This window comes from Misgurnus anguillicaudatus, chromosome 13 (assembly GCF_027580225.2).
Source record: "Misgurnus anguillicaudatus chromosome 13, ASM2758022v2, whole genome shotgun sequence".
Classification (NCBI taxonomy): Eukaryota; Metazoa; Chordata; class Actinopteri; order Cypriniformes; family Cobitidae; genus Misgurnus; species Misgurnus anguillicaudatus.
Window position 1 is genome coordinate 16,067,399 of NC_073349.2, and position 16,218 is coordinate 16,083,616.

Genomic DNA, 16,218 nt, shown 5'->3' on the forward strand with positions numbered 1-16,218 from the left:
AGACCGAAGGGAAAAAAATCTATTTTCTAGGCAGATATGGCTAGGAACTAGGCGTATTACAATTCTCCAAATCCTTGATTCGATTACATTTTAGATTTTAACGTCACGATTTGATTCAATTCTTGATTTTTGTTCCTATGCCATTTTTAGACTAGACTTTTATGAAACATAAAATCTGACCTTGAACCCGGAGATGCCCTGCCATGTTAGTCGTGCTGCCGGTGGAAAAATATGGTACACGCACATACCTGATAAAACGAAACTTCCTGTCAGATGAAAATTCCTGTCAGTACTTTGCACCTTAAAAACACGCTTTTATTACTGTCAGACGAGATTAATTTTATACCCCAATAAGTCATGTTTAAATGCTGTTTTCATACCTCTTAAGCAACTAAAATAAGTTGTTGTGAAACTTAAACAGATCTTAGTTCAGAGAAACGACCGGTCCTGGCACAGATGCCGTTCTGCTGTGCATGCGTGCGTGCTCTGTTCTGAATGAGTTCAGCTGAAGGCGGGAGGTGCTTGCTGTTTTTTTGCGCGTGGTGTCTCCTGCATCTGCCATGCTATCTTTTGACTGGCTATAGTTAGCTAAGTTAGAGGAGGTTGCCTCGCAGCACTCAACACGTGTTTTTTTTTCCGCTTGGCAAGTCGAACAGACGTGACACGGGGGCGTGGCAGCATTGATGATTCCATTTTTTAATTCAAAGTTTGAGGTTGTGAATAATTTCGATCGATTTCGATTTAAAATTTTAATTGTGACACCCTTACTAGGAACTACACTCTTATTCCTGCGTAATAATCAAGGACTTTGCTGCTGTAACATGGCTGCAGCAGGCGCAATGATATAACGCAGCGCCTGAAATAGTCCCCTTGGTTACTTTCAATAGCAGGGGACTATTTTTGGGCACAATCGCAACTTTTAATTTTCTGTCTGTCTTAGTACACAATGTAACTAAAGAAGAGTCAAGTTTTACATAGATAAAATATCAAAACTCTCTGTTTATTTTTACCATGATGCTAATGGTCTAATCAAATTCAATGGATTATGCTAAGCTATGCTAAAAGTGGTACCACCAGTACTGAAAAATGTGCATATTTTCAAAAAAAGTGGAGTGTCCCACTAAAAAGCAGTTTAATATAAAATGGCGTTAAGCTTTTCTTTATGGATCTGTTTAGTTTTAGTTCTGATAATTCAAACTCTTTAGGTTGAGAGAGAGTGAGTGAGGAAGAGAGACAGAAAGGGAGAGATCATTGTCATTACATTTTAGTTTTGTTCCAGCTAAGCATGAGCCTGGATTCATTTGGGCAAAAAAATCCCAACAAAGACCCAAGTCGCGTCAAACATATACTCAGACAAAAAATATAATTTGACAGTTAAGGAAATTATGGCAGTGTGAAAGCCTTCCCTTTTCACGGCCCGTGCGCTGTTTGTTTATCTGAAAGGATGCACATTGTATCAATTTCCAGTTTTACATTTACACTGCTGCAGGCTAGAGGGCTCTGAAGTTGAGAGAATTAATTACTTTATATTATTATTTATAAAGTTATCTATCTGTCAAGAGACAGAAAGTGAAAAGGATAGAGCGAGAGGCGAAAGGAGAGAATTGCCTGCAGCTATGTCCTTTAAACTGGATCCTGCCTGGCATTATCTGCACTAGCAGCTCTCACACAAACCGGCAACAAATGAAAGCCTAGCTACTGGGGGGAAGCTTCACAGAATGAAAACGTATAAGAGAAATGAAGTGAGCAAGACAGAAAAAGGAAATTGTGTGTGTGTGTGTGTGTATTTTGAAAGGGCTCATGAAAGTTAAGTGTGTCTCAGCTGGGGTGTATGCGCTGCATGCTCGTGTGTGTATGGGCAAATTTGTCCTCTGGTGTTCGTGGGCCTGGAGAGTCACACTGCCTGGGGATGTTGTTTGTCTGAATGATTGGCAATATTCCAGTTTCTTCCCACCAGCAGTATCAGATACAAAAAAAGGCTAGACATGTGGAAAGAATATTGATTTTTACTTAGCAATGGTAGTATGACAGGAAATAATAGATTACAACTTTGCGTCTTGCTGAGCTGTCAAATCCACTCATTCTCTGTCTTCATAGCTTGGGTTTTAGGTTGCTACCTCGGGCAAGGTTACACAAGTTATTATTTGTTAGGACTTTTACTCTTTATCGGAATTTTAACAGAATTATAATGTAGATGCTTTTCTGCATTGTCAGAAAAAATGGGCAAAAATGCTCCCGAATACACCTGTGCACCTAAAGATTTCATATTAGTAACAAATGTATATCTTTAGGCTACCTTAGTGGTACAGTGACAGCTTGGGACCATTTCTTTCAACTTTTATTTTTGTGCAAACAATTTCTTCAATTTCATATTTATTCATATATCCTCCAAAAATGCCGGGTTGTTTTAAACTCATAGTTGGAAAAAACAAACCAAACCCAACTTTTAGGTTTAAATCAACCTATGCTGGTTTATTTATAGGGACAATCCACTTTTTTGGAAAATATGCTAATTTTCCAGCTCCCCTAGAGTTAAACATTTGATTTTTACCAATTTGGAATCCATTCAGCCGATCTCCGAGTCTGGCGGTACCACTGTTAGCATAGCTTGGCATAATCCATTGAGTCTGATTTGACCATTGGCATTGAGATACAAAACCAAAAAGTTTTGATATTTTTCTATTTAAAACTTGATCGCAACTTTTTATTTTCCGTCAGTTTTACAATGTACCACACAATCTAACTACAGAAGAGTCAAGTTTTAAATAGGAAAAATAGCGAAAGTCTTTGGTTATTTTTGAGCACAATGCTAATGGTCTAATCAGATTCAATGGATTATGCTAAGCTATGCTAAAAGTGGTACCGCCAGAAGATACGCTAAATGGATTCCAACACTGAAAAAAATGATTCATTGAATTTAATCAATTTTTTTAAGGTAAGTGGTTGCAATCAATTTATTTAAGCTACATTTAAACAAAAAAGATCAGTAAAGTAAAACAAAATATAAAACTTTTGTTTAAATGTAGCTTAAATAAATTGATTGCAACCACTTACCTTAAAAAAATTTGATTTAATGCAATTAATCTTTTTTTTTTCAGTGAAAACGGTAAAAATCAAATTTAACTCTAGGGAAGTTTAACTCTAGGGAAGCTGGAAAATTAGCATATTTAAAAAAAAAGTGCAGGGTCCCTTTAAACCCATGGTTGTGTAAAATGAGCAATTTTAAGGTTCATATAAAACAATGTTTGGGTTTGTCCATATTTTAGCTATGCGTTAAAGCAACTCACCATTTTTAGAGTGTATAGTTTCCCTAAATCTCATTATGGGGTGGTTTCTCGGACAGCGATTAGCTTAAGCCAGGACTACACTGAAAAAACTGATTCATTGAATTTAATCAATTTTTTATGGTAAGTGGTTGCAATCAATTAATTTAAGCTACATTTAAACAAAAGTTTTATATTTTATTTTACTTTACTAATCTTTTTTTGTATCTTAAATAAATTGATTGCAACCACTTGCCATTGGAGGATTGATTGAATTCAATGAATAATTTTTTTTCAGTGTAGGCCTTAGTTTAATTAGGAAATATAACTAGTTTTAACAAACATGCCTTACTAAAACATTACTGGCGTGCATTTTGAAGAAAAACAAAGGGCACTAATGTATTTCAAGATATGTCAGCGCAAGTTGTTTTCAGTTTGGACAGCTCTTACATATAATTTAGTCTAGGAATAGTCTAATCCCTGTCCGGGAAACCGCTACTATATGTTTTGTTAGATAGTTTGGATAGATATGGATTTCAAGAACGTCCTCTCTTAAAGAGACCCCTACTCTGGCCCTTGTGTTTGAGTGATTGTCCCACTGTGAATGCCATGTAAAGTTTTCACAGGCTGCCCTGCTGTTTGTTAGTGTTTGTGTTAGGCCTCTATGTGCACTTTATGTTGAATGTTCCATTTACAGCTGGCTGGGAGTTTTGGTTTAAGCCAGACCTCTCAACATGGTGCGCTGTGCGGCAATAGGATTGAGCTGACAATACCCTCACCACGTGCAGTCTCTCTCGATAAAAGCCAGGCTGTACCTCTTACCGTGCTGGAATATTCTCCGTTTGCCACTTTAATTGATGTCAATAAGGTTATGCTAAATTTGAAGATTTGAATAATTTGTTCTCCGGCACAATAATGGTATCACCCAGGTTACAGGCTGCTTAACCGTGGGGTTGAATGGAGGTGTCAGGCACCCGGCACTCGCCCACTTCTCTGCTCATATTCAGGACTGACAGACCTTGTGTTTGAGTCCGATTCAAACTCCACTCCTGCAGAGACGCTAAACTTATAGGCTCAAGCTTTAGTATTAGCTCAAATTATCTCGTATTACAGTGGAAGTTCAGTATTTAAGGAATATGGCAGATTATAGAATTATGGATTATGAAAGATGTGAATATTTAAAGGCATAGGTCATATAAAATTGAAAATTTTGTTATATATTTAGCCTCATTAACAGTTGTTGTATGAAAGAGAGCTTCATAAAGATTTCATTTTTGGATGAAATACTTATTTAAAGGGATATATTTTACTAAAAAATTAAAATTTACTTATCCTCAAGTTGTGCCAAACTTAAAGGAATAGTCTACTCATTTTCAATATTAAAATATGTTATTACCTTAACTAAGAATTGTTGATACATCCCTCTATCATCTGTGTGCGTGCACGTAAGCGCTGGAGCGCGCTGCGACGCTTCGATAGCATTTAGCTTAGCCCCATTCATTCAATGGTACCATTTAGAGATAAAGTTAGAAGTGGCCAAACACATCAACGTTTTTCCTATTTAAAACGAGTAGTTATACGAGCAAGTTTGGTGGTACAAAACAAAACGCAGCGCTTCTCTAAGCGGATTCAAAAGAGGAACTACACTGTATGGCGCAATAGCACTTTTGGGAGTACCTCGACTCGCCTGAAAAGTCCGCTCCCCTTCTCCCTCTCATAATGGGAGAGGGAGGGTGTTACTGCGCCGAGTCGAAGTACTCCCAAAAGTGCTATTACACCATAAAATATAGTTCCTCTTTTAAATCCGCTTAGAAAAGCGCTACGTTTTATTTTGTACCACCAAACTTGCTCGTATAACTACTCGTCTTAAATAGGAAAAATGTTGATGTGTTTGGTCACTTCTAACTTTATCTCTAAATGGTACCATTGAATGAATGGGGCTAAGCTAAATGCTATCGAAGCGTCGCAGCGCGCTCCAGCGCTTACGTGCACGCACACAGATGATAGAGGGATGTATCAACAATTCTTAGTTAAGGTTATAACATATTTTAATATTGAAAATGAGTAGACTACTCCTTTAATACAAAGGTAAATATTTTAAACCAAGCAGATCTGGGGCACCATTGACTTCCATAGTAGGAAAAATAATGCTATGGAAGTGAATGGTGCCCCAGAACTGTTCAGTATTAAAAAAAAATTTAAAAAAAATTACACAGGTTTGAAACAACTGTAGGGTGAGTAAATGATGACAGCATTTTCATTATTGGTGAACTATCCTATTTAGAATACTTATTTAAAAACACCAAGTTATAGTTAAATAAAATGTATGTATAAAAGTGTTCCTGTAGCTCAACTGGTACACAAAAAAAAAAGATGGGTCAAAAAGGGACATCTCCAGCCCTTTGGTTAAATTAACCCAGAAAACGTTTATATTTGACCCAACAATGGGTTAAAACAACCCAGCATTTTGGGTTGAAACAACTAAATTCCCATGGGAACACACATATTCATATAAAATAATGTGTAGACTCAATGTTCTGTAAGTTGCTTTAGATACAAGCGTCTGCCCAATGCACAAATGTAAATGCGAAAACTGCATATCTTAGAATTAACACAATAGTGCTGTACGCTATATAAGAGGCGTTTCATTTAACTGCAAGAGCTGAATATAATCAGACCTCGATTAAGCGCCTGTTAAGTCTGTCTCCCCTCCAGCTGCCCATTCAGCCCCCTGTCGGGCAGGCGGTTTGCCCCTGACCCAGCGCCTTGTGTCCAGGGTCATACACCAGCGCTCAGCAGCGTGACAGCCTGACGTGCGCTTTCCCATTAATTAACACATTTCTCTCCCTCTCTTCACCACCTCCGTCATAGGAAGTCTGTTCCCGCTGTTTATATCAAATATCACATGAAGCACGAACGGCAGAGGGACTTTCCACACTCGTATAGTTCAACATGCTCAGTTTCAAGTGCCCTTTTATGTTTTTAATATGTTTCAAGTGCTGCGCATTTTCCTGGAAACATTATTGATAGTCTAAATTAACTTAGCTGTTTAGCCCATGAATCGAAGCGTGTACGCACACCTGATGACGTTGTAGAGGGACTCACAACCAGTCTACTTATAACCGCTGGCTTTAGCAAATAGCCCATGGATGTTGTTTGAATCTTGCATGTGGGCTTGATTTTGCTCACAGCAGCTCTGTGATGGACTAATTGGTTTAGCAGGTTGGGTCCTGAAACGGCCAAAGGGCAGCGGGGCGTAGCGAGCCACAACGTGAACCCGATGTTCAGAAGGATGCTTTGTTTCAGCCAGCGGATGGACAGCATGTGGCAAGCAGAGCAACCTCTACCGGCAGCGTCCCTGTACATTTGTACATCTGCACATCCTGTCCGATGTCTTCAAATTAGCTTCAAACGCTTTTCAATGACCCTGATTTTAACCTATCACACACACACATTTGTTTTTGTTGTCAGTGGTTTGTGTCTTTTGTTAATGTTTTTGTAATAATCACTAGGGATGCACCGATAGGATTTTTTGGGCCAATACCGATACCGATTTAAACAGACAACTTCTGGCCGATACCGATATTAAACACTTGTATACAATATAGTACAATATATTATATACAATATAACACTTGTATATAATATATACTATACAGTTGGTCTATTAGCTAGTTTATTTCTGCATCAAATTATTTTTACTGAACATGGATTTGATCTAATTAACATTCAACTGACCAACATAATAATAGAGGCACAAATTAAGCTAAAAAAAAATATTATAAGACAGCGTGAGAACCTTCAAAGGTGGTTTTTGCTATTCAGCATTTATTTTATTAACAACATTAACTCATTTTTAACATATAATGGATTTCTTTATGCAGTTAATTAATAAACAATCGGTATTGGCCTTTCTTGTGCTATTGCCGATATGCCGATGGTTTCAAATGTATAAAAAATCGGCTGATAAATATCGGCGGCCGATACATCGGTGCATCACTAATAATCACTATTAGTACCGTTCTTTCTGATTAGGCTACATATTGCTGTGTTGTGATCCTGAAAAAAAAGGGGGCTAAACAATGCTTATAACTATAATAATAAAATTCAATAAAATATACAATTGTTTTTTTGGTAAGATGGCAAAATAGGCTTTAAAGAGGTTTTAAAGAGGAATAAATGTGAATTTTGCTGCTTCCGGTCGAACTTGACTACTGCTATTATAGACGTTTCAGCAGTAACAACATAAACAAACGGCTTTGTGGAACAAACGTAACTTCTGGTAAACTTTCGCAAAGAATCAATAACAACTTGAGTAGTTTATTTTTTGAAAAGAACCAAAAGAAACAACAAGTAGATTACCTTAGTTTAAATCAAAGCGTATCAAAATTTACGCTGAGCTAATGTTACTGTGTAAAATGTGTACTATAATGTATACAATGTTAACTACAGATCGGCTGTCAAACCTCCCTTCACATAGTGGTGATCCATGATCACCGTCTCCCCTTGTCTTTAGAAAACCAAAACTGTTTTCGACGAGGTATTTGTCCCAGAGTTCAGTTTAGCCACTAGCCAGACCATTAAACAAACAAAGACAGGAAGTTAAGTTTCGCCCAGACGCGTAAACATGACAACACATGTGCGTCCAATAAAACCATCTATACTCAAAAAAAGCTGGTTTATTTTCAACCCAGCAGTGAGTCAAAAAGGTTCAATCCCAGCATTTGGGTTACATTAACCCAGTATTTAGGTTGAAACAACCCAGCATATGCTAAATTATAACCCAACAGGTTAGGTTTGTTGCTTTTTGTACCAACGCTGGGTTGAAAATAAACTAGCATTTTTTTAGAGTGAGTCATGCGGTAATCTGACTTACGGTGCAAATTTTTTATTCAATGTTTGTGTTTCACCGGTAAAATGTTACTCTTATTGTCGGTTATGTATTTGCAAAATTTTCCTGTTACATTCTACAAAATACTGGACTATCTTTAACCCAGCATTAGGTCAAAAAAGGGAGAAACCTAGTTGTTGGGTTAAACTAACCCCAAAAAAGTTTATATTTGACCCAACAATGAGTTAAAACAACCCAACATTTTGGGTTCAAACAACCCAGCATAGATTAAATTACATCCCAATGGTTGGATTCACACTATTTTGACCCAACGCTGAGTTAAATAATTTTGTATTTTTATTTTTGTAAAACTGTGACATTTTTGTTGTATAGTATACAGTTGTAAATAATTGTACAATAAACATTTTTTGCATGTTGGGCCACTTGATGTACACTTGATGTAAAATGTGAGTCCCGAACCAAAAGCAGTTGCAAACTGCTGCTGTAAACATTAGTGCATGAAGCAAGGACAGAACGTCTGATCTCCTGATCTCTGGGGGCATCTAATATGAACGTTTATTATTTAAATCATTCATGAGGCCTGAGACTCTGGGATGGCTGAAGGCTCCAGATTAAATTCTCCCTGGGAGCTTGTTATGAGAAGAGCCTCAGGACAGAAAACACACCCCAGCCCACCACCACTACCACCACCCAGCCCAATATTGGCCCCCTCTGCTTGCCCTATTTGTTATTTAGTCTGACACTGTTTATAGGCTACTAAATGTTCCCTTGGGATGGAAGAAAGGGCTGTGAAGATGCTTAACCCCCATCAAGTATGAGGCCTTGAACTGTTTGTGTCAACAATGAATTGTGATCTAAAAGATTTACTGCTAACGTAAGGGGGAAAATATTTTTATGTCTTGTCAATGGAGACCCTAACCCTTTCTCTATCCACCAGGTGATGAGCATGCTTAGCAACCCCAGCGCCGTGGCCCCTCAACAACAGCATGAGTTTTCCATCTCACCCCTGCACGGCAGCCTGGAGGCTTCCAACCCAATCTCTGCAAGCTGCAGCCAGCGTACCGAGTCAATCAAGACCATCGACAGCCTCCCCTCCTCCCAATCCTACTGTCCCCCTACGTACAGCACCACCAGCTACAGCGTGGACCCCGTCACTGCGGGCTACCAATACAGTCAATACGGCCAAAGTAAGTGTCTCTCTACTAGCTTTACATATCATTTAGCTCACCTGTCGAAAATTTCATTGAAATTCAGGAGCTGGCTTAAGGGTGCACTTTGTAGAGTTGCACGCGTTTGCCGAAACCGTGAGTGTCAAGAGAGCAGATTCCTCGGGTAAAGGGAAGGAAGAGAGTCAGTCTAAGTGGGATTAAAGAAGTAAACGTGGCTGACAGGAGAAAGGTTAAATGAGCTGTGATTTACTCTCTCTGCTAGCTTTCAGCGCCAATGTCTCCTCTATAGACAGCTAGCCCACCCACCCACAGGTGCGCGACTGCTACCGTACACGCCGACAGCTTCCTTTCTGCCGTTGCTTACGCTCGGCGCTTACTGTCACACTGACAGATGTCTGGCACCGTCCGCACACACCCTCGCTCTGCTCCGCCTCAACACTCAAGCTAATGACGAATAAAGGAAGGAGAGGTTCAAATAACACCTCCTCACTCGAAATAATCAAAGGGCCTCAGACCAAAAAACATCAGAGGCTCATGACATGCCAACAGCTAATGCCAACGTGCTAATACGCTCTCATTCAGAAGCCTTTTTTATATCCATTAATCATATAGGTTTTGTCATTATTTTTGACATTTTGATCGAATGATCATTATGTTTACCGCTTGTCGGAAAAGGAGTGGCGCTAACTGCGACGCTAACAGAAAAAAGCTCAAGTAGCGAAAACTCAATCCTGTCCATTTCAAAATGGAAAGCCCTCAGGTTTAACCTCCTCCGCTTGGCTGTTTCCCTCCAGTTTCTCATTTCGGCTTTGAGGACGGGGTGGGAAATTTCTATGCAAATAATTACCTGAAGGTTACAGCTAGCCCAGTGCTAACTTAATAAGTTTCCCAATTCCAGTTTGACTCAAGGAAAAACAGCAAGGGAGGCCCAAGTTGGTTTTCTGTTTTAAAAGGGAAGTAGCTTGAGGGGTTAATTGGAACTTCCCTAGTTTTTGCACCGCTTCCATCCTGTCCCCGGTTTGTCCTCGCAACCTCGAGCTCGATTCACAGTCTTTTTCCACCAATCTAATGTCTCTCGCTTATGTATTTAAATTGAAACCACGTGGGATGCGAGACGGATCAATGCAGAGGTCCCGGGTTGTAAGCGAGACTCGGGGTGCCCTCTGACCCTGGATTAGCCCGCAGGATAGAGTCGACACGTGCTACTGATAAAGATCGCCCAGCGATGCCAGACTCCAGATCAATCCAATGAGACTTGTGCCCTCAGGTGCAGCGTTAGTCACACCACTTTGTGTGCTACACCTATCTGGTGGGAATCTCACAAGTTGTGCCACTTCTTCCGATCTATATTGGATTTTGTGCAGCCATACGGATGCATATCTTGATCAACAGTAACAGTTTTCACAGGCGTGGAAAATTGAGTGGACTCATTATCTTAATCTACTCAGTACAGCTGAAAAAGTTTTAGCTTCAGAGTTTATTCTAACTGCAAAACTGATATTCAATACAACTTGCGACACTTAACCCTCTTGTGCTCCTCATTTAGGGGTCACAGTCATATTCGTCCTGGTCAAAAGTGGCCAAGAAGACAAAATGGTTAAAAGTGGTATTTTTTTATAACCTAATGTACATTTTGAATCAGGTTGCATACTAAGCATACTAAGTAATGTGCAAGCAAAGACTCACTATGACAGATATAAGTGACAGGTGGTCTGTGTTTCAGTAGTGTGTTGGTGGGACCTCACAGTGACGTGAAGTGTCCTCATCACAGATAACATCTGCACTGAAATGAATCCCAAACTAAACCCAAATTAGTTTCTTTATATATCAGTAATGTCTCAAAAAGATTAATTGCTTGCTTTGTTTCTGTGTGCAGCTGCAGTGGATTATCTGGCTAAAAACGTCAGCTTGTCCACACAGAGAAGGATGAAGCTCGGGGAGCACTCGGCTGTGCTCGGACTACTACAGGTGGAGACGGGACAGGCGTATTGATGAATCTGTACATCCCCCATTTATTTCACCAGCATCCCGCCGTATTATCCGCAGTGCCCACGTGAGGCCTATTTGACCAAGAAGATCCCAGGCAGTCTTAAACTCACCTACAGTATGGGTGCATGAACACACAAGCCATTCCACAATAAAACGGACGCTATTGTGCCGCATCTTCTTACACGCCCTGCTCTCTCTATTTCTTTCGCAACAAAGAGACTCTTTGAGGGCTTCACAACGCCAAGGGAAAGCCCATCGGCATCCAATGAGCACACACATACAGAGTAGGCAACAGTTGTAGCCGCTTGCCCATTCCAAACCATTCGGACCACGTTGTTTATAGGACTCAAAATGATGGTATTATATTTGTTATTATAAATGTGGTTGTTCTTGTTGCATTTACTATTGTAATTACTCTTTGTTTACATGTTTCACTTCTTTCTCATGTTTAGTTTCTATTTTAACCACAAGGCCTTGCTTAGCAACATTACACTTTTGATGGAGATACGGAGACACGCTGACAGCTTTGCACACAAAGCTTATAATCTGTTAATCTTATTCTTAAACCTGACATTCCAGTAGACTTGCTGGCTATTGAGGCAGCTGGGTTGGTTAATACTTGTAAAACCAGGATACATCCTGTGACCTGCCCTCTGTGGGTGAATTATCAGTGTTATTTATGATTTTTAATCATTCACTTTCCTGAAATATGATGACCATCATTCACATTTTGGTATTTTGCGATGGAGAACGTAATGCACACTAGGTGGTTACTATAATTGCCATTAATATCTCTAATACAAATTAAAATATAAAGAGCGCACTTACAGTATGGGCAAATTAAATTTTTTAGGCTTTTTTTTGGAGCTTTCACGTATGATTTTGTGCTATTCATGCCAATTGTAGTCATAGTGTTGCATTGGGAAATGTTATACAAAACTCTAAACATGGGATTCAGATGTTGGTAGAGACCATGGTATAATAGGACTCATTTAGTCTTTTTGCCATTGATACATTTTACATTTACACACTTGGCAGACCTAACTTAAGAGTACAGTGTACTACTCTACAAGGTATACTCTTTAAGCATGTGTGTGTTCCCTGGGTTCGAACCATAGACTGTAAAAAAAGATGGACGTAGTGTCCGTGACGTCACCCATAGGTTTCTGAAGATCGTTTTTGAAGCTTAAAGTAGGCGGTGCCTGCCATCGCTATCTTGGCCAAGCGTCACGGCGCATCACTCGCGGATATTCAAAAATGGATAAAAGGCGGGACGTGGGTGAAGCTGAGGTGACTGGTTGCTAAAACCATGCCCGCCTAGATCGACTCGATAAGTGGCCACACCCTCAATTATGCAGAAGTTTAAAGCTTAATATAAATTAAACGGATGAGTTACAAAAAAATTCACCCCCCTCACAGTCATGAAGGGCAAAATTAGCTATACAGACCAAAAACTATTGTTGTACCAGGGTGTAAACATATTATTTTCTACTGTAAAGTTTGGCATTTTAACATGGAGGTCTACAGGAATTAACTCCCTTTTGGAGCCAAACTCTAGTGGCCAGTCGATGAATTGCAGTTTAAATCACTTCCGTATTGGCTTCATAAGGAAGATTGGAAGGTTGCCCCTCGGTTCGAACCCATGACCTTTAGCGCAGCTATCGCAATGCTTTAGCACTAAGTTATAGACGGTTTCAGCAATAACAACATAAACAAGCGGCAACTTCCGGTAAACTCCGCTAAGAATAAATACAACAAAGTACTTTAAACGTAGTTTATTTATATAAAAAAACAACACGTAAGTAACCTAGAAAACCAAAACATTTGTTATTTTCGACAAGGTATTTGTTCTAGAGTTCAGTTTAGCAAATAGTCAGATCATTAAAAAACTGAAACCGAAAGTTAAGGTCAGACCAGACACGTATCGCGTCACCGCACGTACATCCGATAAAACCGTCTATACAGGAGCACAGTTTAGTCCCCCCCTTTAAAAGTGTGATATTTGGAGGAACAGAAGTAACAAAGTTTTTTATGGCACCCTTTACAAATGTGTGCCAGACCATAAAAATGTATAGTTATTCCAAAATATGAACATACGGTATGGAGGTGGATATATAGTGACCACATTTATTTAAAGTTTGCCACTCTGACTTCTTATTTCACATGTAGGATAATAATTTCTGTGACCAAAATGAACTAAAATGAAACTGTGATTGTACAGACTGATCCGGGAACATGGGTTTGCCCTGAGATGCCATATATATGTATAACACTGAAACATATCCATTTTGAAACATTTTGTAGTAAATAAAAAAGGACTAAAAAGAAATGTGAGAAAATTACTTTTTTAGTGTGTAGCACTCATTTCTATTACAAGCATTGATTTACCTTTGGGGTATTTAAAGATATTTAAATCTGATTGGGTAACGAAACCTTTTCCAAATATCCTTCCAACCTCACTTGCTCTTTATTCTGTCATTGTTTTTGCATATGTAATTTCCTTTGATATATTTCTGTTCAGCATGTGTGTATATTATCATGGCATAATTTATTCAGCTTTATGAAATACTAGCGTAGTTGGAACTTGTATTGGCATTTACTACCTTCAGCTTGTTGGTGTCTTTACTATAGCACTGGCATATCTGTTATGGATTAAAGCTCAAAAACTGGATAAATAAACAAAGATTCCTTCTTATTTTTTGTCTTCTTTTTTTAAAGTTAAGAGAAGCCGAGTCACTATGTGGATCATCCAATAATCCCATAGTGATTAATTGGTGTTTACAATAAGGCACAATGTTTGGTAAAAGCATGACATTCAATAGATCACTCAGTGATGACATATGCCCGGAAGTATCATGTAGTTTTGCTTTACCACCTACAGTACTGCTAAATTTACACAGCTCCATGACAAGCTTTTAATCTCAAATATTCACTAATACTTAAAACATAAAAATCTATTGACATTCACCATATACAGTCCTTTCATCGCTTTGATGTCGCTGTCAACTATAATCATGATTTAATCCCCATCTTAACAATGCGGTATTTTTATAGCCCCCTTTGAAGTCAAGAACATCATGACAGTTGTGGTGATTTAAGATACTAAAAATATCTGTTTCCAGTAATTGAGTTGCACTGGAATTGAATAGAGAGACGAGTAACAGGACCATCAGAGCACTGGAGTCACAGAAGGCTTGTGTCAAAGCCGAAAGGCCCCGGGGCCATTTACTGCACTTCTCTCTATGGGGGCACAGTCTGGGCACTGAATACCATCCAATGTATAATGGTATTAACGACCCGTGATGGAGAAGATGCGGGCGCGTGTTGCTCCTCCCCCTGGGAACGGAGCATCTTTGTGATGATGGATTATATATTCTGTACTTTCAGTCAATTTAATTAAAATCATTGTAGGAATATTGTATCATCATACAAAATACAGTACAAGAGTGTGAGCATCTGGGTCCATTTAGCAGATGTACACAGTGAGGAAATGTCTCCGGAATGTGATTGTGCTCTCAGGAATTCCTCTTTATGATTCAGCTGTCTTCAATGCACTATGATATCATAAAATGCCATTTTAGATATTTGTAATATTACTATTAGGGAAGCAGCTGCTTGGCTGGCTTTGAAAAACAGTTAATCTTGCTCTTTGGGATGATTTGAAAAGAGCCGCATTGATTTTGAGTTATTTCTCCTTTGTGGCACATAGAGGTTGTTTTCACACATTACCAGATAACATAATGATTTGATTTATTTACTGTAATATTTATTTTATTATAGAGACATTAAAGGGAACTTTAAAAATTAAAAATGGGTATTTAAATTAAAGTGTAAAAATGTAAGTTCAACTTATAGTATGCAATGCAATTTGTAATTATAATTTTTTATTTATTTAATTCAATTAACATTTATTTGTAGCTTTATTTTAAAAATGCTTTTAACATACACTGTAAATTTTTTTAAACGTGTGATAAGTTAACATAACATTAACTTCATTTTGTTAAGGTAAAGTAACATAAAAATATATGTTGATTTGATATCATTTTTAACAGTGTACATATAGATATTGTTTTAAAGCTGCTTTACAGAACATTTCTAAAAACATTTAAAAGCCAAAATAGTATTACATAATCATCTCATTGCGATTGTTTGACCTCATCATGATGATTTCAGATCACCGCAATGATTGCACATCTCTCTAAAACACAAGGGGGAGCTGCTGGGAAAAAAATTTAGCCACTACAAGCATGTGGTCCAGTACTAATATGATCTTAGCAGGATTGGCTACTATATAAGGTCTGTTCAGGGGTGCGTTTCCCGAACAACGACGTAACTCGCTGCTGAACCACCATAGTTCAATGCATAGTTGGAAAAAGGAACTACCTTGTCACAAAAGCATAGTAACTTTGTCGCACATTCGTCGTTTGAACCATTTGGTATAACAACATAGTTGATGATGTCACGTGGGAGGTGAAGTACTAATTAGGGATGTCCTGATCCGATATGCTGGATCGGTATCGGGGCCGATCCGGGCTTTTTGGCTCGATCGGACATCGGATCGATGACCGACAACATGACTGATCCAGTTCCGATATGTGCGTTAGCCATAGTTGTTATTGACAAGCTATTAAAAGGACAACGTATTATAAAAGCACCATAACGTTTTTATGCACTATATTCAAAGTCTTTTAATACACTCAATAGCTTCATGTGAAGGAACAAACGAACATTTAAAGATATTTAAGTTCACAGAAACACTGTAACTTACTCACAAACTGAGTTAATAATCCATTCACACACGCACACACAAGATAACTGTAAGCTATTTTTAAGATCTGATTTTATAAAGTCTCAGTAAGCCATTGGATGTATGCAACTCACTTTGTGCTGAACACACGATGCATCTATTCTATTTGTGTTTTAACAGTTATAAACTTTTCATTGC

General features: G+C 38.5%; 1 protein-coding gene and 1 long non-coding RNA gene across 4 annotated transcripts in view; one reads left to right on the plus strand and one right to left on the minus strand.

The window, feature by feature from the left end:
- The window catches only part of pax7b (paired box 7b), a 54,871-nt gene extending 40,903 nt beyond the window's left edge, over positions 1-13,968 (plus strand). For both annotated transcript variants that reach the window (XM_055188529.2, XM_055188528.2), the window contains exons 8-9: positions 9,053-9,302; positions 11,161-13,968. In XM_055188529.2, the coding sequence (XP_055044504.1) occupies positions 9,053-9,302; positions 11,161-11,276 (366 nt within the window). In that variant the 3' untranslated portion in view covers positions 11,277-13,968. The remainder of the gene's footprint in view (positions 1-9,052; positions 9,303-11,160) is intronic.
- The window catches only part of LOC129430910 (uncharacterized), an 82,793-nt gene that overhangs the window by 50,000 nt on the left and 16,575 nt on the right, over positions 1-16,218 (minus strand). The gene's annotated exons all lie outside the window — the stretch shown is intronic.